Source organism: Moschus berezovskii, chromosome 4, assembly GCF_049115385.1.
Source record: "Moschus berezovskii isolate FMDL1 chromosome 4, NW_MosBer_1.0, whole genome shotgun sequence".
In the NCBI taxonomy this organism is placed as follows: Eukaryota; Metazoa; Chordata; class Mammalia; order Artiodactyla; family Moschidae; genus Moschus; species Moschus berezovskii.
The window spans coordinates 64152679-64175454 of NC_142463.1; the positions used below are offsets into that span (position 1 = coordinate 64152679).

At 39.4% G+C, this 22776-nt stretch overlaps 1 protein-coding gene across 1 annotated transcript in view; it reads right to left on the reverse strand.

The window, feature by feature from the left end:
• Nucleotides 1-22776, reverse strand: part of COL24A1 (collagen type XXIV alpha 1 chain) — a 440433-nt gene that overhangs the window by 133833 nt on the left and 283824 nt on the right. Inside the window, exons 32-33 of the mRNA XM_055403313.2 lie at nt 22580-22633; nt 4057-4110 (exon numbers count right to left, since the gene is read on the reverse strand). Of these exons, the coding sequence (XP_055259288.2) occupies nt 4057-4110; nt 22580-22633 (108 nt within the window). The remainder of the gene's footprint in view (nt 1-4056; nt 4111-22579; nt 22634-22776) is intronic.

Consider the following 22776-nt stretch of genomic DNA (forward strand, 5'->3'; position numbering starts at 1 on the left):
TTATTGATATTTCTCCCAGCAATCTTGATTCCAGCTTGTGCTTCTTCCAGCCCAGCGTTCCTCATGATGTACTCTGCATATAAGTTAAATAAGCAAGGTGACAATATACAACCTTGACGTACACCTTTTCCTATTTGGAACCAGTCTGTTGTTCCATGTACAGTTCTAACTGTTGCTTCCTGACCTGCATACAGGTTTCTCAAGAGGCAGGTCAGGTGGTCTGGTATTCCCATCTCTTTCAGAATGTTCCACAGTTTATTGTGATCCACACAGTCAAAGGCTTTGGCATAGTCAATGAAGCAGAAATAGATGTTTTTCTGGAACTCTCTTGCTTTCTCCATGATCCAGTGGATGTTGGCAATTTGATCTCTGGTGCCTCTGCCTTTTCTAAAACCTGCTTGAACATCTGGGAGTTCACGGTTTACATACTGCTAAAGCCTGGCTTGGAGAATCTTGAGCATGACTTTACTAGCGTGTGAGATGAGTGCAACTGTGCGGTAGTTTGAGCATTCTTTGGCATTGCCTTTCTTTGGGATTGGAATGAAGACTGACCTCTTCCAGTCCTGTGGCCACTGCTGAGTTTTCCAAATCTGCTGGCATATTGAGTGCAGCACTTTCACAGCATCATCTTTCAATACTTGAAATAGCTCAACTGGAATTCCATCACCTCCACTAGCTTTGTTAGTAGTGATGTTTTCTAAGGCCCACTTGACTTCACATTCCAAGATGCCTGGCTCTAGGTCAGTGATCACGTTATCGTGACTATCTTGGTCGTGAAGATCTTTTTTGTACAGTTCTTCTGTGTATTCCTGCCACCTCTTCTTAATATCTTCTGCTTCTGTTAGGTCCATCCCATTTCTGTCCTTTATCGAGCCCATCTTTGCATGAAATGTTCCCTTGGAATCTCTAATTTTCTTGAAGAGGTCTCTTGTTTTTCCTATTCTGTTGTTTTTCTCTATTTCTTTGCATTGATCACTAAGGAAGTCTTTCTTATCTCTCCTTGCTATTCTTTGGAACTCTGCATTCAGATGCTTATATCTTTCCTTTTCTCCTTTGCTTTTCGCCTCTCTTCTTTTCACAGCTATTTGTAAGGCCTCCTCAGACAGCCATTTCGCTCTTTTGCATTTCTTTTCCATGGGGATGGTCTTGGTCCCTGTCTCCTGTACAATGTCACGAACCTCCGTCCAGAGTTCATCAGGCACTCTATCAATCAGATCTAGTCCCTTAAATCTATTTCTCACTTCCACTGTATAATCATAAGGGATTTGATTGAGGTCATATCTGAATGGTCTAGTGGTTTTCCCTACTTTCTTCAATTTAAGTCTGAATTTCTCAATAAGGAGTTCATGGTCTGAGCCACAGTCAGCTCCTGGTCTTGTTTTCGCTAACTGTATACAGCTTCTCCATCTTTGGTTGCAAAGAATATAATCAATCTGATTTCGGTGTTGACCATCTGGTGATGTCCATGTGTAGAGTCTTCTCTTGTGTTGTTGGAAGAGGGTGTTTGCTATGACCAGTGCGTTCTCTTGACAAAACTCTATTAGCTTTTGCCCTACTTCATTCCGTGCTCCAAGGCCAAATTTGCCTGTTACTCCAGGTGTTTCTTGACTTCCTACTTTTGCATTCCAGTCCCCTATAATGAAAAGGACATCTTTTTTGGGTGTTAGTTCTAAAAGGTCTTGTAGGTCTTCATAGAACCAATTAACTTCGGCTTCTTCAGCGTTACTGGTTGGGGCATAGGCCTGGATTACTGTAATATTGAATGGTTTGCCTTGGAAACGAACAGAAATCATCCTGTCATTTTTAAGATTGCATCCAAGTACTGCATTTTGGACTCTTTTGTTGACCATGATGGCTACTCCATTTCTTCTAAGGGATTCCTGCCCACAGTGGTAGATATAATGGTCATCCGAGTTAAATTCACCCATACCAGTCCATTTTAATTCACTGATTCCTAGAATGTCTATGTTCACTCTTGCCATCTCCTGTTTGACCACTTCCAATTTGCCTTGATTCATGGACCTAACATTATCTAAACATAGACAAGTCTTTTTCCTCTTATCCAGTTATGGCTATGTACTCACTACTGTACTCTTATAAAGTCCTGTGAATATCTCCATCATGATTATCTAACACGATTATCTTCTGGAATAGATTATAAACTGCTGATGGAGTCAGGGATTGATATCTCAGCCACACTGGGATTATCAGTGAACACATTAGTTCAGTTCAGTTCAGTCGCTCAGTCGTGTCCAACTTGTTGCGACCCCATGAATGGTAGCACACCAGGCCTCCCTGTCCATCACCAACTCCCGGAGTCTACTCAAACTCATGACCATTGAGTCAGTGATGCCATCCAGTCATCTCATCCTCTGTCGTCCCCTTCTCCTCCTGCCCCTAATCCCTCCCAGCATCAGGGTCTTTTCCAATGAGTCAACTTTTTGCATGAGGTGGCTAAAAAATATTGGAGTTTCAGCTTTAGCTTCAGTCCTTCCAATGAACACCCAGGACTGATCTCCTTTAGGATGGACTGGTTGGACCTCCTTGCAGTCCAAGGGACTCTCATGAGTCTTCTCTAACACCACAGTTCAAAAGCATCAATTCTTCGGCGCTCAGCTTTCTTCACAGTCCAACTCTCACATCCATACATGACCACTGGAAAAACCATAGCCTTGACAAGACGGACCTTTGTTGGCAAAGTAATGTCTCTGCTTTTTAATATGCTATCTAGGTTGGTCATAACTTTCCTTCCAAGGAGTAAGCGTCTTTTAATTTCATGGTTGCAGTCACCATCTGCAGTGATTTTGGAGTCCAAAAAAATGTGCATAGCAAAAAGGCATTGCATAATCATGGGATTAGAGGAGGAGAAAAGTTTTATTGGAATGTGGTTGAACAGGTCTGCAGAGGTTAAACAACGCAGAATACTGTTTCTCATGTTAAGTAATTGGCATTTTATTAAAGACTGAGAGCTGATAAAAAATTTCAAGGACAAGGAAGATACGACAAAGACACACTGACAACAAATAGCTAAGGAATAAAAGCGGCTGGTGGAGACATAGAATAAGGAGCATTGGCAGTAGGAACAGAAAGAAAACAAGAGTTGAGACACTGATGGGAGCTTATTAAAGGGAAAGCACAGCAGGTTGGACAGGATGAAGGAGGAAGAGGACTCTGGGAAAGCTCTCAGTTTGAGGTTACTGGACATAAGGGGCATCTTTCAGTGAGATGAGAATAAAAAGAATAACAGTGCGAAAGTGATGGGTTTGGTTTAGATATTTTGAATTTGAGAAGTTTGTAGGCTATCTAGGTGCATATATAGAAGACAACAGGAAATCAATAATGAAAGCCAAAGGGAGAGGCCTCAGTTAGAGCTATCTAGCTGAGAGCTTCGGAGAAGGCAATGGCAACCCACTCCAGTACTCTTGCCTGGAAAATCCCATGGACGGAGGAGCCTGGTGGGCTGCAGTCCATGGGGTCGCTAAGAGTTGGAAACGACTGAACGACTTCAGTTTCACTTTTCACTTTCATGCATTGGAGAAGGAAATGGCAACCCACTCCTCTGTTCTTGCCTGGAAAATCCCAGGGACGGGGGAGCCTGGTAGGCTGCCGTCTATGGGGTCGCACAGAGTCAGACACGACTGAAGCGACTTAGCAGCAGCAGCAGCAGCAACTGAGAGCTTATTACTCTAAAATATGTCTTCGATGAGTCACTTTTCAACATTCTTCTATAACAGAGTGAAGGGCTATCAACATTAACTTTAAATCAGTAAAGAGAAAGTAATATTTACTTTTTGTTCTGTTATTTAAAAGACCTGTTAAGAGAAAGTTACATGTATAAAATTAGGCTCATAGAATAGTATATCCACGGCTGAATTGAACTGAATAGTTATCCCTGCTTTTCATAGAACTTTAGATTTTATTTTCTGAATATTAAATAAAATACTATAAAATTATTCTACAAAATATATATCTAAGGTATCAGCTTTACCTTTGAAAAGTCTTACAAATATGTTGAGTAATGATGAACCAACAAGAAACAATCCCCAGAAAAATTACCTCAGCACCCATTTCTCCAGGAGGTCCAGCATCACCTTGCGGTCCTCGTGGTCCCTATATTAAAACAAAATTTAAGATGTGAGAAATAAAGTTCACTCTATATTTCAATTAATATGTGCATATAATTGTATCATATGTAACAACACATAATACATTTATTAATGTATTACTTTACTCTGTAAACAAAATTAAATCTTTAGTTGATTCATCTTTTTTTGTTAATAATATTAAGCTTTGTTTGGATTCAAAAGAAAAGGAAAGAAAGGATGGTGCCTTTCATTTTGTCATTCCCTAAATCACTCATTCATGCAATAAACATTGCCGGCTCCCACGGCGCAGAGTGACAGACGTGGGCGCAACCAACCACGAAGCATGGCGGAGAGGAGCTACCCCACGTCCAAGATAAGGGGCAGCGGCTGCGCTTTGCTGAAGCAGCTGTGAAGAGATATTCCACGACCAAGGTAAGAGAAACCCAAATAAGACGGTAGGTATTGCGAGGGGGCATCAGAGGGCAGACACACTGAAATCACAATCACAGAAAACTAGTTGATCTGATCACATGGACCACAGCCCTGTCTAACTCAATGAAACTAAGTCATGCCATGTGGGGCCACCCAAGATGGCCGGGTCATGGTGGAGAGGTCTGACAGAATGTGGTCCACTGGAGAAGGGAATGGCAAACCACTTCAGTATACTTGCCTTGAGAACCCCATGAACAGTAACAAAGGGCAAAATGATAGGATACTGAATGAGGAATTCCCCAGGTCGGTAGGTGCCCAGTATGCTACTGGAGATCAGTGGAGAAATAACTCCAGAAAGAATGAAGGGATGGAGCCAAAGCAAAACAAATACCCAGTTGTGGATGTGACTGGTGATAGAAGCAAGGTCTGATGCTGTAAAGAGCAATACTGCATAGGAACCTGGAACATTAGGTCCAGGAATCAAGGCAAACTGGAAGTGGTCAAACAGGAGATGACAAGAGTGAACGTAGACATTGTAGGAATCAGTGAACTAAAATGGACTGGAATGGGTGAATTTAACTCAGATGACCATTATATCTACTACTGTGGGCAGGAATCCCTTAGAAGAAATGGAGTAGCCATCATAGTCAACAAAAGAGTCCGAAATGCAGTACTTGGATGCAGTCTTAAAAACGACAGAATGATTTCTGTTCGTTTCCAAGGCAAACCAGTCAATATTACAGTAATCCAAGCCTATGCCCCAACCAGTAATGCCGAAGAAGTCGAAGTTGAACAGTTCTATGAAGACCTACAAGACCTTTTAGAACTAACACCCAAAAAAGATGTCCTTTTCATTATAGGGGACTGGAATGAAAAAGTAGGAAGTCAAGAAACACCTGGAGTAACAGCAAATTTGGCCTTGGAGCACGAAATGAAGTAGGGCAAAGGCTAATAGAGTTTTGCCAAGAGAACGCACTGGTCATAGCAAACAGCATCTTCCAACAACACAAGAGAAGACTCTACACATGGACATCACCAGATGGTCAACACCGAAATCAGATTGATTATATTCTTTGCAGCCAAAGATGGAGAAGCTCTTTACAGTTAGCAAAAACAAGACCAGGAGCTGACTGTGGCTCAGATCATGAACTCCTTATTGCCAAATTCAGACTGAAATTGAAGAAAGTAGGGAAAACCACTAGATCATTCAGATATGACCTAAATCAAATCCCGTATGATTATACAGTGGAAGTAAGAAACAGATTTAAGGGACTAGATCTGATATTGTGCCTGATGAACTCTGGACGGAGGTTCATGACATTGTACAGGAGACAGGGACCAAGACCATCCCCATGGAAAAGAAATGCAAAAAAGTAAAATGGCTGTCTGAGGACGCCTTACAAATAGCTGTGAAAAGAAGAGAAGTGAAAAGCAAAGGAGAAAAGGAAAGATATAAGCATCTGAATGCAGAGTTCCAAAGAATAGCAAGGAGAGGTAAGAAAGCCTTCCTCAGCAATCAATGCAAAGAAATAGAGGAAAACAACAGAATAGGAAAAACAAGAGATCTTTTCAAGAAAATTAGAGATATCAAGGGAACATTTCATGCAAAGATGGGCTCGATAAAGGACAGAAATAGTATGGACCTAATAGAAGCAGAAGATATTAAGAAGAGATGGCAAGAATACACAGAACTGTACAAAAAAGATCTTCACAATGAAGATAATCATGATGGCGTGATCACTCACCTAGAGCCAGACATCTTGGAATGTGAAGTCAAGTGGGCCTTAGAGAGCATCACTACGAACAAAGCTAGTGGAGGTGATGGAATTCCAATTGAGCTATTTCAAATCCTGAAAGATGATGCTGTGAAAGTGCTGCATTCAATATGCCAGCAAATTTGGAATACTCAGCAGTGGCCAGAGGACTGGAAAAGGTCAGTCTTCATTCCAATCCCCAAAAAAGGCATGCCAAAGAATCCTCAAACTACGGTAGAGTTGCATTCATCTCACACGCTAGTAAAGTCATGCTCAAAATTCTCCAAGCCAGGCTTCAGCAATATGTGAATCGTGAATTTCCAGATGTTCAAGCAGGTTTTAGAAAAGGCAGAGGCACCACTGATCAAATTGCCAAACTGCTGGATCATGGAAAAGGCAAGAGAGTTCCAGAAAAACATCTATTTCTGCTTCATTGACTATGCCAAAGCCTTTGACTGTGTGGATCACAATAAACTGTGGAAAATTCTGAAAGAGATGGGAATACCAGACCACCTGACCTGCCTCTTGAGAAACCTGTATGCAGGTCAGGAAGCAACAGTTAGAACTGGACATGGAACAACAGACTGGTTCCAAATAGGAAAAGGAGTACACCAAGGTTGTATATTGTCACCCTGCTTATTTAACTTATATGCAGAGTACATCATGAGGAACGCTGAGCTGGAAGAAGCACAAGCTAGAATCAAGACTGCCGGGAGAAATGTCAATAACCTCAGATATGCAGATGACACCACCCTTATGGCAGAAAGTGAAGAGGAACTCAAAAGCCTCTTGATGAAAGTGAAAGAGGAGAGTGAAAAGGTTGGCTTGAAGCTCAACATTCAGAAAACAAAGATCATGGCATCTGGTCCCATCACTTCATGGGAAATAGATAGGGAAACAGTGGAAACAGTGTCAGACTTTATTTTTTGGGGCTCCAAAATCTCTGCAGATGCTGATTGCAGCCATGAAATTAAAAGACGCTTACTCCTTGGAAGGAAAGGTATGATCAACCTAGATAGCATATTAAAAAAGCAGAGACATTACTTTGCCAACCAAGGTCTGTCTAGTCAAGGCAATGGTTTTTCCCGTGGTCATGTATGGATATGAGAGTTGGACTGTGAAGAAAGCTGATCGCCGAAGAATTGATGCTTTTGAACTGTGGTGAAGACTCTTGAGAGTCCCTTGTACTGCAAGGAGATCCAACCAGTCCATTCTAAAGGAGATCAATCCTGGGTGTTCATTGGAAGGACTGATGCTAAAGCTGAAACTCCAATACTTCGGCCACCTCATGTGACAAGGTGACTCACTGGAAAAGACTCTGATGCTGGGAAGGATTGGGGGCGGGAGGAAATGGAGACGACAGAGAATGAGATGGCTGGATGGCATCACCGACTCTGTGGACATGAGTTTGAGTGAACTCCAGGAGTTGGTGATGGACAGGGAGGCCTGGTGTGCTGTGATTCATGGGGTTGCAAAGAGTCGGACACGACTGAGTGACTAAACTGAACTGAGGGCTTTCAGAATTATTTAATAAGTATAACAATCACATGCACGTGTGCACGATTAGTGGCGTCAACTCTTTGTGACCCATGATCTGTAGCCCATCAGGCTCCTCTGCCCATGGGATTTTCCAGACAGGAATACTGAGTGGGTTGCCATTTCCTCCTCCAGGGGGTCTTCCTGACCCAGGAACGAACCCATGTCTCTTGTGTCTGTTGTATTGAGCAGGCGGATTCTTTACCAACTGCACCACCTGGGAACCTTCCATGACAATCATAGATCTACTTAATATTCCTGAAAAATATATGGTAAACAAAGTAGCATTTTTAAAGAAGCAAATATATGGTCTCCAATGAAATAAAAATAAGCTTGAGTTTGCTAGATGATATATTTTATCATAATAGTGAGTCCAGTTGAACAATTATTCTATTTCATATAAAAAACTGTAACAATGTTTAAATGGGATAATCACTCAGTTCAGTTCAGTTCAGTCGCTCAGTCATGTCCGACTCTCTGCGACCCCATGAATCACAGCACGCCAGGCCTCCCTGTCCATCACCAACTCCCGGAGTACACTCAAACTCATGTCCACAGAATCGGTGACGCCATCCAGCCATCTCATTCTCCGTTGTCCCCTTCTCCTCCCGCCCCCAACCTTTCCCAGCATCAGAGTCTTTTCCAGTGAGTCAACTCGTCGCATGAGGTGGCCAAAGTATTGCAGTTTCAGCTTTAGCATCAGTCCCTCCAATGAACATCCAGGATTGATCTAGGGTGCAATAAAATGTATGTGGGACATTTATGGAGATCTTTTCCCCTGTAATACTTAATAATATAAATATAAGTAAATAAACACTAAACAATTAGTGTGTGAACCCATTTAAGTATCTAAAATTACTTTAGATAGATTAACACTTTTTTAGTAAGGATTAGTTGCTCAGTCGTGTCTGACTCTTTGCAACCTCATGGACTGTAGCCCGCCAGGTTCCTCTGTCCATGGGATTACCCAGGGAAGAATAGAGGAGAGGGGTGCAATTTCCTTTTCCAGAACACTTATTTAGCAACTGCAATTTAATGTTATGTTTCCAGCCACCCAAAGAAGGTGTTTGCGGTGTTTGGTCTTTCTGAAAGATAGTACAGAGAAGGTGATTTTTAGATTCAGAAAATTATCAGTTCAGTTCAGTTCAGTCGCTCAGTCGTGTCCGACTCTCCGCGACCCCATGAATCACAGCACGCCAGGCCTCCCTGTCCATCACCAACTCCCGGAGTTCACTCAAACTCATGTCCACAGAGTCGGTGATGCCATCCAGCCATCTCATTCTCCGTCGTCCCCTTCTCCTCCCGCCCCCAACCTTTCCCAGCATCAGAGTCTTTTCCAGTGAGTCAACTCGTCTCATGAGGTGGCCAAAGTATTGCAGTTTCAGCTTTAGCATCAGTCCCTCCAATGAACATCCAGGATTGATCTCCTCCAGAATGGACTGGTTGGATCTCCTTGCAGTATAAGGGACTCTCAAGAGTCTTCTCCAACACCACAGTTCAAAAGCATCGATTCTTCGGCGGTCAGCCTTCTTCACAGTCCAACTCTCACATCCATACATGACCACGGGAAAAACCATTGCCTTGACTAGACGGACCTTGGTTGGCAAAGTAATGTCTCTGCTTTTTAATATACTATCAAGGTTGGTCATAACTTTCCTTCCAAGGAGCAAGCGTCTTTTAATTTCATGGCTGCAATCAGCATCTGCAGTGATTTTGGAGCCCAAAAAAATAAAGTCTGACACTGTTTCCACTGTTTTTCCATCTATTTCCCATGAAGTGATGGGACCAGATGCCATGATCTTTGTTTTCTGAATGTTGAGCTTCAAGCCAACCTTTTCACTCTCCTCTTTCACTTTCATCAAGAGGCTTTTGAGTTCCTCTTCACTTTCTGCCATAAGGGTAGTGTCATCTGCATATCTGAGGTTATTGATATTTCTCCCGGCAATCTTGATTCCAGCTTGTGCTTCTTCCAGCCCAGCGTTCCTCATGATGTACTCTGCATATAAGTTAAATAAGCAAGGTGACAATATACAACCTTGACGTACACCTTTTCCTATTTGGAACCAGTCTGTTGTTCCATGTCCAGTTCTAACAGTTGCTTCTTGACCTGCATACAGGTTTCTCAAGAGGCAGGTCAGGTGGTCTGGGATTCCCATCTCTTTCAGAATGTTCCACAGTTTATTGTGATCAACACAGTCAAAGGCTTTGGCATAGTCAATAAAGCAGAAATAGATGTTTTTCTGAAACTCTCTTGCTTTCTCCATGATCCAGCGGATGTTGGCAATTTGATCTCTGGTGCCTCTGCCTTTTCTAAAACCTGCTTGAACATCTGGGAGTTCACGGTTTATATACTGCTGAAGCCTGGCTTGGAGAATTTTGAGCATGACTTTACTAGCGTGTGAGATGAGTGCAATTGTGCGGTAGTTTGAGCATTCTTTGGCATTGCCTTTCTTTGGGATTGGAATGAAGACTGACCTCTTCCAGTCCTGTGGCCACTGCTGAGTTTTCCAAATCTGCTGGCATATTGAGTGCAGCACTTTCACAGCATCATCTTTCAAGACTTGAAATAGCTCAATTGGAATTCCATCACCTCCACTAGCTTTGTTCATAGTGATGCTTTCTAAGGCCCACTTGACTTCACATTCCAAGATGTCTGGCTCTAGGTCAGTGATCACGTTATCATGACTATCTTGGTCGTGAAGATCTTTTTTGTACAGTTCTTCTGTGTATTCCTGCCACCTCTTTTTAATATCTTCTGCTTCTGTTAGGTCCATCCCATTTCTGTCCTTTATCGAGCCCATCTTTGCATGAAATGTTCCCTTGGAATCTCTAATTTTCTTGAAGAGCTCTCTTGTTTTTCCTATTCTGTTGTTTTCCTCTATTTCTTTGCATTGATCACTGAGGAAGGCTTTCTTATCTCTCCTTGCTATTCTTTGGAACTCTGCATTCAGATGCTTATATCTTTCCTTTTCTCCTTTGCTTTTCACCTCTCTTCTTTTCACAGCTATTTGTAAGGCCTCCTCAGACAGCCATTTCGCTCTTTTGCATTTCTTTTCCATGGGGATGGTCTTGGTCCCTGTCTCCTGTACAATGTCACGAACCTCCGTCCAGAGTTCATCAGGCACTCTATCAATCAGATCTAGTCCCTTAAATCTATTTCTCACTTCCACTGTATAATCATAAGGGATTTGATTGAGGTCATATCTGAATGGTCTAGTGGTTTTCCCTACTTTCTTCAATTTAAGTCTGAACTTCGCAATAAGGAGTTCATGATCTGAGCCACAGTCAGCTCCTGGTCTTGTTTTCGCTAACTGTATACAGCTTCTCCATCTTTGGTTGCAAAGAATATAATCAATCTGATTTCGGTGTTGACCATCTGGTGATGTCCATGTGTAGAGTCTTCTCTTGTGTTGTTGGAAGAGGGTGTTTGCTATGACCAGTGCATTCTCTTGACAAAACTCTATTAGCCTTTGCCCTGCTTCATTCCGTGCTCCAAGGCCAAATTTGCCAGTTACTCCAGGTGTTTCTTGACTTCCTACTTTTGCATTCCAGTCCCCTATAATGAAAGGGACATCTTTTTTGGGTGTTAGTTCTAAAAGGTCTTGTAGGTCTTCATAGAACCGATTAACTTCGGCTTCTTCAGCATTACTCGTTGGGGCATAGGCCTGGATTACTGTAATATTGAATGGTTTGCCTTGGAAACGAACAGAAATCATCCTGTCATTTTTAAGATTGCATCCAAGTACTGCATTTCGGACTCTTTTGTTGACCATGATGGCTACTCCATTTCTTCTAAGGGATTCCTGCCCACAGTAGTAGATATAATGGTCGTCTGAGTTAAATTCACCCATTCCGGTCCATTTTAATTCACTGATTCCTAGAATGTCAACGTTCACTCTTGCCATCTCCTGTTTGACCACTTCCAATTTGCCTTGATTCATGGACCTAACATTCCAGGTTCCTATGCAATACTGCTCTTTACAGCACCGGACCTTGCTTCTATCACTGGTCACATCCACAACTGGGTACTGGTTTTGCTTTTGCTCCATCCCTTTATTCCTTCTATAGTTATTTCTCCACTGAGCTCCAGTAGCATACTGGGCACCTACTGACCTGGGGAATACCTCATTCAGTAATTATAAGATAGTTAAAAATCTATGAGCTTATATTCCATCACAATTTTGTACACATTTCACTTTTAAAAAATGTATTAATAGGGAAAAAGTTGTGACATGGTTGGTTATCTTAAAATGTTTTTCTAAGTTGTTATATTAATGTTCATTTAAAATATTCAAAAGGTATGGAGACTACAAAAATAAAACAGATTAAGTAAATCATCTGTAATTCTGTCATACAGAGATGACACTGTAGTATACTTGCATATTTCCTTCTAGTTCTTTTGTGGGAGCATATTTATAAATAACTGTATCTGTTTAATATTAAGCATCTATTATAAATTTAAATATTTTATCATATTATAAATATTTCACAACAAAATTGTTCAGTAGTTATATAATATTATATTCCACTTAACATTCTGCAGTACTACGATTTAATAATTTTCTTAATGCTAGCAGTTATATTGTTTTTAATTTTTCTTTACAATGAAAGTTTGCTTTATAGGCTTTATTATATACAAGTTAGACTGTAAGTGAATGTTAAGTCTGTTACATCAGAAAATATTGCCAAATAGTTGAGATAAATATTTGAATTAGAATTAAAAGGTTGGTATGTAGGTATCACAAATTTTCTTACTCAACAGCACAGCCATTAAAGGTTTTAAGAAGTCACTGATACTTTAAAATTATGGTTTATTACATGTTATGCACAGTATTTCAAAATTTATGGATTCTCCTCAGAATGTTGTTTTATCTTAGTAGAAACACACTGAGAGAAACATGATAGCACTATTTGCTCGTAACGTCAAGTCAACTTTCAGCAAGTTTGCAAAAATTAACGTTCCACAATGTATAAAATTAGAATCTATTTCATTAAATTCATACCAGCAGAGAATATTATCTTATCAATAAGTTATTTTTTAAGTTCTTCATTATTTTGACAGACCACCTAGTATCTTAAAATTTTATATGTTTGACTACCAGTGAGGTTGAATATTCTGTCATTTGTTTATCAGATTTTTGTAATATTCTACATGTTGCCTGATCATGCTCTTTGCCCATGTATTTTAGCAGTAATTTAAAAAATTTTGTAGAGTTCTTTATATGTTGTGGACGTTAACTCTTTTCTGTCCTGTTTTACTGCTAACATCTGCTCAGTTTGTGACTTGTCATTTTATTTTAAAAATATAATGTTAAAGATAACTTCCCCCCCAAATATGTTCACTATAGAACACTTGAAAATACATAAAAGTAAAAATTATCCCAAACCACCATTTAACCCTTTTAACATTTAGTGTATCTCCTAAAATTTGTTTTTTTTATAACTGTATTTATTTATTTTTGGTTGCACTGGGCCTTTGCTGCTACATGTGGGCTTTCTCTAGTTGCAGCAAGTGAGGGCTACTCTTCATTGTGGTACACTGGCTTCTCATTGTGGTGACCTCTCTTGTTATGGAGCACAGGCTCTAGGCACATGAGTTTCAGTAGTTGTGGTTCATGGGCTTAATTGCTCTGCAGCATGTAGAATCTTCCTGAACCATGGATTGAATCCATGTTCCCTGCATTGGCTGGTAAACTCTTATCCAGTGTGCCACCAGAGAAGTCCTCTCCTTAAATCTTGTACCATTAAAAAAAAAATTAGGCTGGAAGAAATTTAAAATTTTCATGTACTTAAATCTAAGTCTTTGATGATGTTTTCCATAATATTTAAGTTTAAAACATTTCCATTAAAAAATTTCTTCTACTCTTTTGTTAATCATAGTTTTAAAATACTTATCTATTTAAACGATTGTTTTGATGTATAGTATGAGGTAAGAATCTAAACAAACTTTTAACCAAATAACAATACATCCTCAGTTTAGTCACTCAGTTGTGTCTGACTCTTTGCAACCCCACGGACTGCAGCACACCAGGCTTCCCTGTCCATCACCAACTCCTGGAGCTTGCTCAAACTCATGTCCACTGAGTCAGTGATGCCATACAACCATCTCATCTTCTGTTGTCCCCTTCTCCGGCCTTAAATATTTCCCAGAATCAGGATCTTTTCCAATAAGTTCTTTCCATCAAGTGACCAAAGTATTGGAGTTTCAGCTTCAGTATCAGTCCTTCCAATGAATATTCAGGACTGATTTTCTTTAGGATTAACTGGTTTGATTTCCTCGCAGTCCAATGGTCTCTCAAGAGTCTTCTCCAATGCTACAGTTCAAAAGCATCAATTACTCAATGCTCAGCTTTCTTTATGGTCCAACTCTCAAATCCATATATGACTACTGGAAAAACCATAGCTTTGACTGTATGGAGCTTTGTTGGCAAAGTAATGTCTCTGCTTTTTAAAATAATGTCTAGGTTGGCCATAGGTTTTCTACCTTTCACATGATACTGTAGTGAATGCAACTGATTATAAAGTTTTCCTGAAAATATCAGGCTGTTTCGTGCCTGAATGTCTTTCCTCATGTTAAGTCCATAGTTTACACTAGGATTCACTCTGTGTTGTACAGTTTTGAGAAATGCATAATATCAGGTATCCACTTTCACAGTATTATACAAAATAGTTTCACTGCCCTAAAATTCCCCTTTTCTCCACTGATTCTTCTCTTGGCCCCTTCCCCCAATGCCTGGCAACCATCATTCTTCTTTACTGTCTCTAAAGTTTTGTCTTTTCCAGAATGTCATGTAGTTGGAATCATATGGTATTTATACTTTAAAGATTGTTCTTTTTCATTTAGCATGTATTGAAAAGTTACTCTATATCTTTCTGTGGACTAATACCTCATTCCTCTTTATTGCTGAATAATATTCCACTGTATGTGTGTACCAGTTTTTTTAACCATTTACCTTTTGAAGGACATTACTGGTTGCTTCCAATTTTTAGCAACCATGAATAAAGCTGCTATGAACATTTATGTGCAGATTTTTAGCAGACATAGGTTTATACTTATTTTAGTAAACACCAAGAAGTATGATTGCTGGATCATGTGGTAAGAGTATGTTTAGCTTTGTAGGAAACTGCCAAATTATATTCCAAAGTTGCTTTCCACCAACAATGAATGAGAATTCCTTTCGTTCCACGTCTTTTTTAGCATCTGGTATTGTCAGTGTTTTGGATTTTAGCCATTCTTACAGATGTGTAATGGCATGTCATTGTTTTAATTTGCAATTCTCTAATGACACATGCTGCTGTGCAGATCTTAATTTGCTTCTTGCCATCTGTATGTCTGTTCAAACCTTTTCTGTATTTTTTAATTGAACTGTTTGTTTTCTTATTGCTGAATTTTAAGAGTTCTTTCTGTATCTTTGCAAGATATCTGTCTTGCAAATATTTTTTCCCTGCTATGTGACATGTCTTCATTCTCTAAACATGTCCAAGAATAGAAGTTTTTAGATTTTAATGAAGTCCAAGCTATCAAAATTTTCATTCATGGATCATACTTTTCTTGTATCTGAAAACAAGATTGTTGTAGAAAATGGTATCATTTTCAGTTCAGTTCAGTCGCTCAGTCGTGTCCGACTCTCCACGACCCCATGAATCACAGCACGCCAGGCCTCCCTGTCCATCACCAACCCCCGGAGATCACTCAAACTCATGTCCACAGAGTCGGTGATGCCATCCAGCCATCTCATTCTCCGTCATCCCCTTCTCCTCCCACCCCTAACCTTTCCCAGCATCAGAGTCTTTTCCAGTGAGTCAACTCGTTGCATGAGGTGGCCAAAGTATTGCAGTTTCAGTTTTAGCATCAGTCCTTCCAATACACCCAGGATTGATCTCCTTTAGAATGGACTGGTTGGATCTCCTTGCAGTCCAAGGGACTCTCAAGCGTCTTCTCCAGCACCACAGTTCAAAAGCATCAATTCTTTGGCGATCAGCTTTCTTCACAGTCCAACTCTCACATCCATACATGACCACAGGAAAAACCATCATTTTATGATACCTTAAATCTCTGAAAGAATTCACTAGTAAGACCATCCAGGCCCAGTGCTTTCTGTTTTGGAAGGTTACTAATTATTAAGTTTAAAAAATTTTTATTTTACATTGGAATATAATTGATTTACAATGTTGTGTTACTTTCAGGTACATGGCAAACTGATTCAGTTGTATTGATTCAGTTTCCTTAATCAAAATAGGCCTATTCAGATTATCAGAGTTTCCTTGTCTTAAATTTTGGTAGATTATGTCTCTCAAGGAATTTGTCCATTACAACTAGGTTATCAAATGTGTGAGTAAAGAGTTATTCATGGTATTCCTATGTTGTCTTTTTAATGACTTTTGGGATCTGTAGTGAAGGCCCTTTTTTCATTTTTACTATTAGTAATTAAAGTCTTCTCTTTTTTTTCTTGATAATCTGGCCTAGGGTTTCACAAATTTTATTGGTCTTTTCAAAGAATATATTTTTTGTTTCATTGATTTTCTCTATTTTTCTGTTTTTTATTTAATTGATTTCTGATCTAATTTTTTTTAACTTATTTATTTTTTGGCTGTTTGGTGTCTTTGTCACTGTGTCCAGGCTCTCTCTAGACGTGGCAAGCAGGTGCTCCTTTCTATTTGTGGTGCACAAGCTTCTCTTTAGGGTTGCCTCTCTTGTTGCAGGGCACAGGCTCCAGCATACATGGGCTTCAGGAGTTGCAGCACATGTGCTCAGGAGCTGTGGCCCATGGGCTTAGTTGCCCCCAGGCCAAGTGGAATCTTCTTGGACCAGGGATCAAACCCACGTCCACTGCACTGGCCATCTGTTCTGATTTTTTTATCATTTACTTTCTTCTGCTTACTTTGTATTTAATTTTCTATTCTTTTCCTAGTTTCTGAAAGTGGAAGCTTGGATTACTGGTTTTAGATCTTTCTTCTCCTCTAATATATGCATTTAATACTATAAATTTGCACTCTAAGCACTGATTTCACTGCATTCTACAAAGTTTGATAAGTTATATTTTCATTTAGTTGAAAATATTGTCAAATTTTCTCTTGAGACTTCTTTGAACCAGTGTTATTTAGAAGTGTGTAGTTGAATCTCTAAATATTTTTCAGTTATGTTTCTCTTACTGACATCTAGTTTAATTCCATTATGAACAGAGAGCATATTTTGTATGACATCTCTTTGAAATTTGTTAAGGTGTGTTTTATGACCCAGAACACAGTCTATCTTGAATATTCCATGTTAGCTTAAAAAGAATGTATATTCTGCTGTTATTGGATTAAGTCATCTATAAATGGGCTTCCCTGGTGACTCAGAGGGTAAAGTATCTGCCTGCAATGCAGGAGACCTGTGTTTGATCCCTGGGTCGGGAAGATCCCCTGGAGAAGAAAATGGAAACCCATTTTGGAAAATCCCATGGATGGAGAAGCCTGGTAGGCTACAGTCCATGGAGTTGCACAGAGTCGGACACGACCGAGTGACTGCACTTTTACTTTCACTTTCATAAATGTCAATTAGATTCAGTTTTCTAATGGTGATGTTCAGTTCAACTATAATCTTACTGATTACCTGCTTGCTGGATCTCTCAATAACTGATAACTAGATGAGTGCTAAAGTTTCCAACTGAAATAATAAATTTGTCTATTTATCCTTGGAGTTCTATCAGGTTTTGCTTCACATAATCTGATGCTCTCCTGTTAGATTCATACACATTAAGCACAATTATATCTTCTTGGAGAATTGATACCCTATCACTATATAATATCCCTCTTTATCCCTCATAATTATCCTTGATATGAAGTGTATTTTGCTTGAAATTAATATAACTACTTCAGTTGTCCTTTGGTTGTGTGTGTGAAGTTGCTCAGTCGTGTCTGACTCTTTGTGACCCCATGGACTGTAGCCTAACAGATTCCTCTGTCCATGGGATTTTCCAGGCAAGAATCCTGGAGTGGGTTGCCATTTCCTCCTCCAGGAGATCTTCCCGACCCAGGGATTGAATCCGGGTCTCCCGCATTGTAGGCAGATGCTTTACCATTTGAGCCACCAGGGAAACTCTGTCCTTTGGTTAGTCTTAGCATATCTTAGTCCATTTTGTCCATCCCTTTACTTTTAATATATCTGTGTCTTTATATTTAAAGTAGGTTCCTTGAAGACAACATATAGTTAGGTCTCATTTTTCTTTCTACTCTCTCTGTTTCTTAGAACATTGACATTTCAGTGATCATTGATACAGCTGTAATACCTACTATATTTATCACTGTTTTCTATTTGTTACTCTTGTTCTTTCTTTTTTTAGTCTTCCATTCTTTATCCCACTCTGCTTACATTAAGACTTTTGATTTCATTTTCTCTTTTATTTTGGCATATAAATTTCACTTCTACTTTAATACAGATATATTATTTTTGCTTACATACTTCTAAAGGAATTTAAGATTGTCATGATGATTTTAAGATGAGTTATGGTTAGTGCTGAACCTCTAACTTATATATCTGATTTTCCTCCTGCCTCTCCTCTTTCAATCTTTTCTGCAGTTTCATTCCCTTCTATCAACATTTATTATATGTGAAATATCTTCAAAGTTCATCCTAATATCTTTTTCTCTTTCCTATATATTCTCCCTAGACCGATAACCCCAATATTTTAAATTTCAGGATATTAATCTGGTGGGTCAGATGATAAAGAGTCTGCCTGCAATGCAGGAGACCTGGATTCACTCCCAGGGTTGGGAAGATCCCTTGCAGAAGGGAAAGGCAACCCACAACAGTATTCTTGCCTGGAGAATTGCATGGACAAAGGAGCCTGGTGGGCTGCAGTCCATGGACTCACAAAGAGTTGGACACAACTGAGCGACTAACACTTCACTTTTCACTTCTTTCTGTTTTGAGCGCCACAATCAACTGCCATCTTCACATTTCTCAAAGATATCTCAGATTCAACATAGCTAAATTTAATCTTCTTCTCAAACATAAATTGCTGCTGATATTTTTTCAGTTTCAATGGGAGATAAACTATTGATTCTTCAAGCCACAACCTTAGAAACCATACTTCAGATATTTCACATACTTTATATCTTTCTCCTGTTGATTTTATCTCATTTGGAATATTTTACACCTACTTTTTTTCTCTGCTAATCAAAAAAATTTCTACTGTATCTTATCTGGACTGTTATAACAGAAAGGCTTTCTTGGTTCATTCCTATTTGGTTTGGGTGAGCTTTATGAAACAATAAGACAATTATAAAACTAGCCCTATCCCTTCAATGATATCCCTTTATTCTTAGACTAAAAATACATATCCTTGGGAATGGGGCTTATAGAGTGCCTCCCTTTCCATCCTCATCTTGTACTTACTTCCCACTCAATTCCCTGTGTCACAGTCACACTGGCCTTCTTTTAGATCTTCAGATTAATATACAAGGCTTTCTCCCAGGTCATGACTCCTCTCTGGAATGACTGTTCCCCATATTTGCTTAAGTAACCCACTCTTCATCCTTCAGTTCACAGCACAATTCTCCTCATCTGGAAGTTTTCCTAACCCTAGATTAAGATGGTTTATTTTGTTATACATTCCCTTAGATTTTACTAGGTAGCTCAAATATGTGAAACAAGGCCCATGATACCCATTACAAACTGATTTCTATTTTATTTACCAGAGCCACTGACCCTGGGACCTGAATGTCATTTTTTAAGCTTTTTCAGCCATTTAGCCATTTACAGTTACAACAGTAAATCTTTTTTTGTATAATATTTGATATTATCTCTGTTGTTGGCATAGCTCAGTTGATACACTTATCGTGACTTAAATGCATTCTTTATTAAGATTAGTTTTAATGTTGTTTCACTTCAGCTAATATTATCAGCTAAATGATTACACCATTGGGTATATGATCTTTGGTTAGTATTGTTTAAATACTATGAACTCAGTTCAGTTCAGTCGTGTCTGACTCTGTGACCCCATGAATCACAGCAAGGCCTCCCTGTCAATCACCAACTCCCGGAGTTCATGCAAACTCATGTCCATCGAGTCGGTGATGCCATCCAACCATCTCATCATCTTTCGTCCCCTTCTCCTCCTGCCCCCAATCCCTCCCAGCATCAGAGTCTTTGTCAATGAGTCAACTCTTCCCATGAGGTGGCCAAAGTATTTGCATTTCAGCTTTAGCATCAGTCCTTCCAATGAACACCCAGGACTGATCTCCTTAGGAATGGACTGGTTGGATCTCCTTGCAGTCCAAAGGACTCTCAAGAGTCTTCTCCAGCACCACAGTTCAAAACCATCAATTCTTCGGCAATCAGCCTTCTTCACAGTCCAACTCTCACATCCATACATGACCACGGGAAAAACCATACAGCCTTGACTAGACGGACCTTGGTTGGCAAAGTAATGTCTCCGCTTTTTAATATGCAGTCTAGGTTGGTCATAACTTTCCTTCCAAGGAGTAAGCGTCTTTTAATTTCATGGCTGCAGTCAGCATCTGCAGTGATTTTGGAGGCCCAAAAAATAGTCTGACACTGTTTCCATGTTTCCCCATCTATTTGCCATGAAGTGATGGGACCAGATGCCATGATCTTTGTTTCCTGAATGTTGAGCTTCAAGCCAACTTTTTCACTCTCCCCTTTCACTTTCATCAAGAGACTTTTTAGTTCCTCTTCACTTTCTGCCATAAGGGTGGTGTCATCTGCATATCTGAAGTTATTGATATTTCTCCCGGCAATCTTGATTCCAGCTTGTGCTTCTTCCAGCCCAGCGTTCCTCATGATGTACTCTGCATATAAGTTCAATAAGCAAGGTGACAATATACAACCTTGACGTACTCCTTTTTCTATTTGGAACCAGTCTGTTGTTCCATGTCCAGTTCTAGCTGTTGCTTCCTGACCTGCATATAGGTTTCTCAAGAGGCAGGTCAGGTGGTCTGGTATTCCCATCTCTTTTAGAATTTTCCACAGTTTGTTGTGATCCACACAGTCAAAGGCTTTGGAATAGTCAATAAAGCAGAAATAGATGTTTTTCTGGAACTCTCTTGCTTTTTCCATGATCCAGTGGGTGTTGGCAATTTAATCTCTGGTTCCTCTGCCTTTTCTAAAACCAGCTTGAACAGCTGGAAGTTCATGATTCACACATTGCTGAAGCCTGGCTTGGAGAATTTTGAGCATGACTTTACTAACGTGTGAGATGAGTGCAATTGTGCGGTAGTTTGAGCATTCTTTGGCATTGCCTTTTTTGGGGATTGGAATGAAGACTGACCTTTTCCAGTCCTGTGGCCACTGCTGAGTTTTCCAAATTTGCCAGCATGTTGAGTGCAGCACTTTCACAGCATCATCTTTCAGGATTTGAAACAGCTCAACTGGAATTCCATCACCTCCACTAGCTTTGTTCGTAGTGATGCTTCCTAAGGCCCACTTGACTTCACATTCCAGCATGTCTGGCTCTAGGTGAGTGATCACACCATCGTGATTATCTTGGTTGTGAAGATCTTTTTTGTACAGTTTTCTGTGTATTCTTGCCACCTCTTCTAAATATCCTCTGCTTCTGTTAGGTCCCTACCATTTCTGTTCTTTATCGAGCCCATCTTTGCATGAAATGTTCCCTTGGTATCTCTAATTTTCTTGAAGAAATCTCTAGTCTTTCCTTTTCTGTTCTAGATAGATAAATATGCCAGACACTGTACTAGGAAAGAGGATGGCAAAGATGAAAAAAAAATGGTCTCTTATAAAGAGGCTATACTCTCTTTATAAGAAAGAGATATTTAGATATTTGCTTGATTTTTGATTCAATAAATATTTGAACTGGGATGGCAGGTTAAGGGATACAAACCAGAGAAAACTGAGAAGAGTTTAGTTTGATAAAATCAATATCACATTTAAGATTCTATATTAGAAAAATTACACACATGGTCAAATCTTTACTTATTGTTTGAAGAGCTTATACCACAGGTTAAATATATAAAGCAGGAAATGAACACAGATGGGTAAGAATAGTTCTTTGACTATTAGAATTGTCCCCTTCATACTAGCTAAATGAACTGTGCAAAAACCACTTATAAACTTTTGTGTCATGTGATGGATAAGATCAACCACACAGTAGTTTCAAAGACTATTTGTATTGCAAATCTTAGGAGCATGTTACTGTATATTACATCTGATACCATTAGCCAGAAGAATGACTTCATAGGCAATAAAGAATATATTGTGAGAAAGAAGGTGTGGCAAGGTATTTCATTTTCACAGTTCATTTTCCATGGAAAATCTATAACTGAGTCATATGTATGAAAATGTGATGCAAGTTTTTGAATTATTGACCTACTAGCATTTCTGTCGAGTTCCCACATTTTGGCGCATTATGTGTGGAGTCTGGTTTCTCTATATGGTCTTTTATTATAGAGTTGCCCTCATAAGTGTGATTTTTGTGTGTATGTGTAGGGGGGAGTATAATAATTATTATATAAACAGCAAACTGTTAAGAAAAAAATTCTGAGAGTCAATAAAACAGAATTATATTTGTTGAAAATAGAAATACATGAAGTTTTAATGGTTCCAGAGAAACAGAACCAAATTGACTTTATGAAACCAGGAAGGCACAATAAATTATCTTCACAGCAAAATACTCATTCTTATAATTAGCTGCCCATGATAAATGCTGATTTCCAAAACATATCAGCCACAGAACAACAGAGCAATAATAAGAGACAGGTAAAATACATTATGAGAAAAACACAATTAGAAACATATAAACATATACTTACTGGTTCTCCTGTAAGTCCCCTGTCTCCAGTACTCCCTGGGGGTCCTTGTAAACCCTGAATAAACAAAGGTAAAGCTTAGAGAAAAAACGATGCTTGAAAAGGTTTTAGTTTCCATACCTCAGCTTTCTTTTAAGATCCTCCCATCTAATTTTTCTATCTTTATCTATTCTTAATTTTTTATTTTGTGGTAAAATACG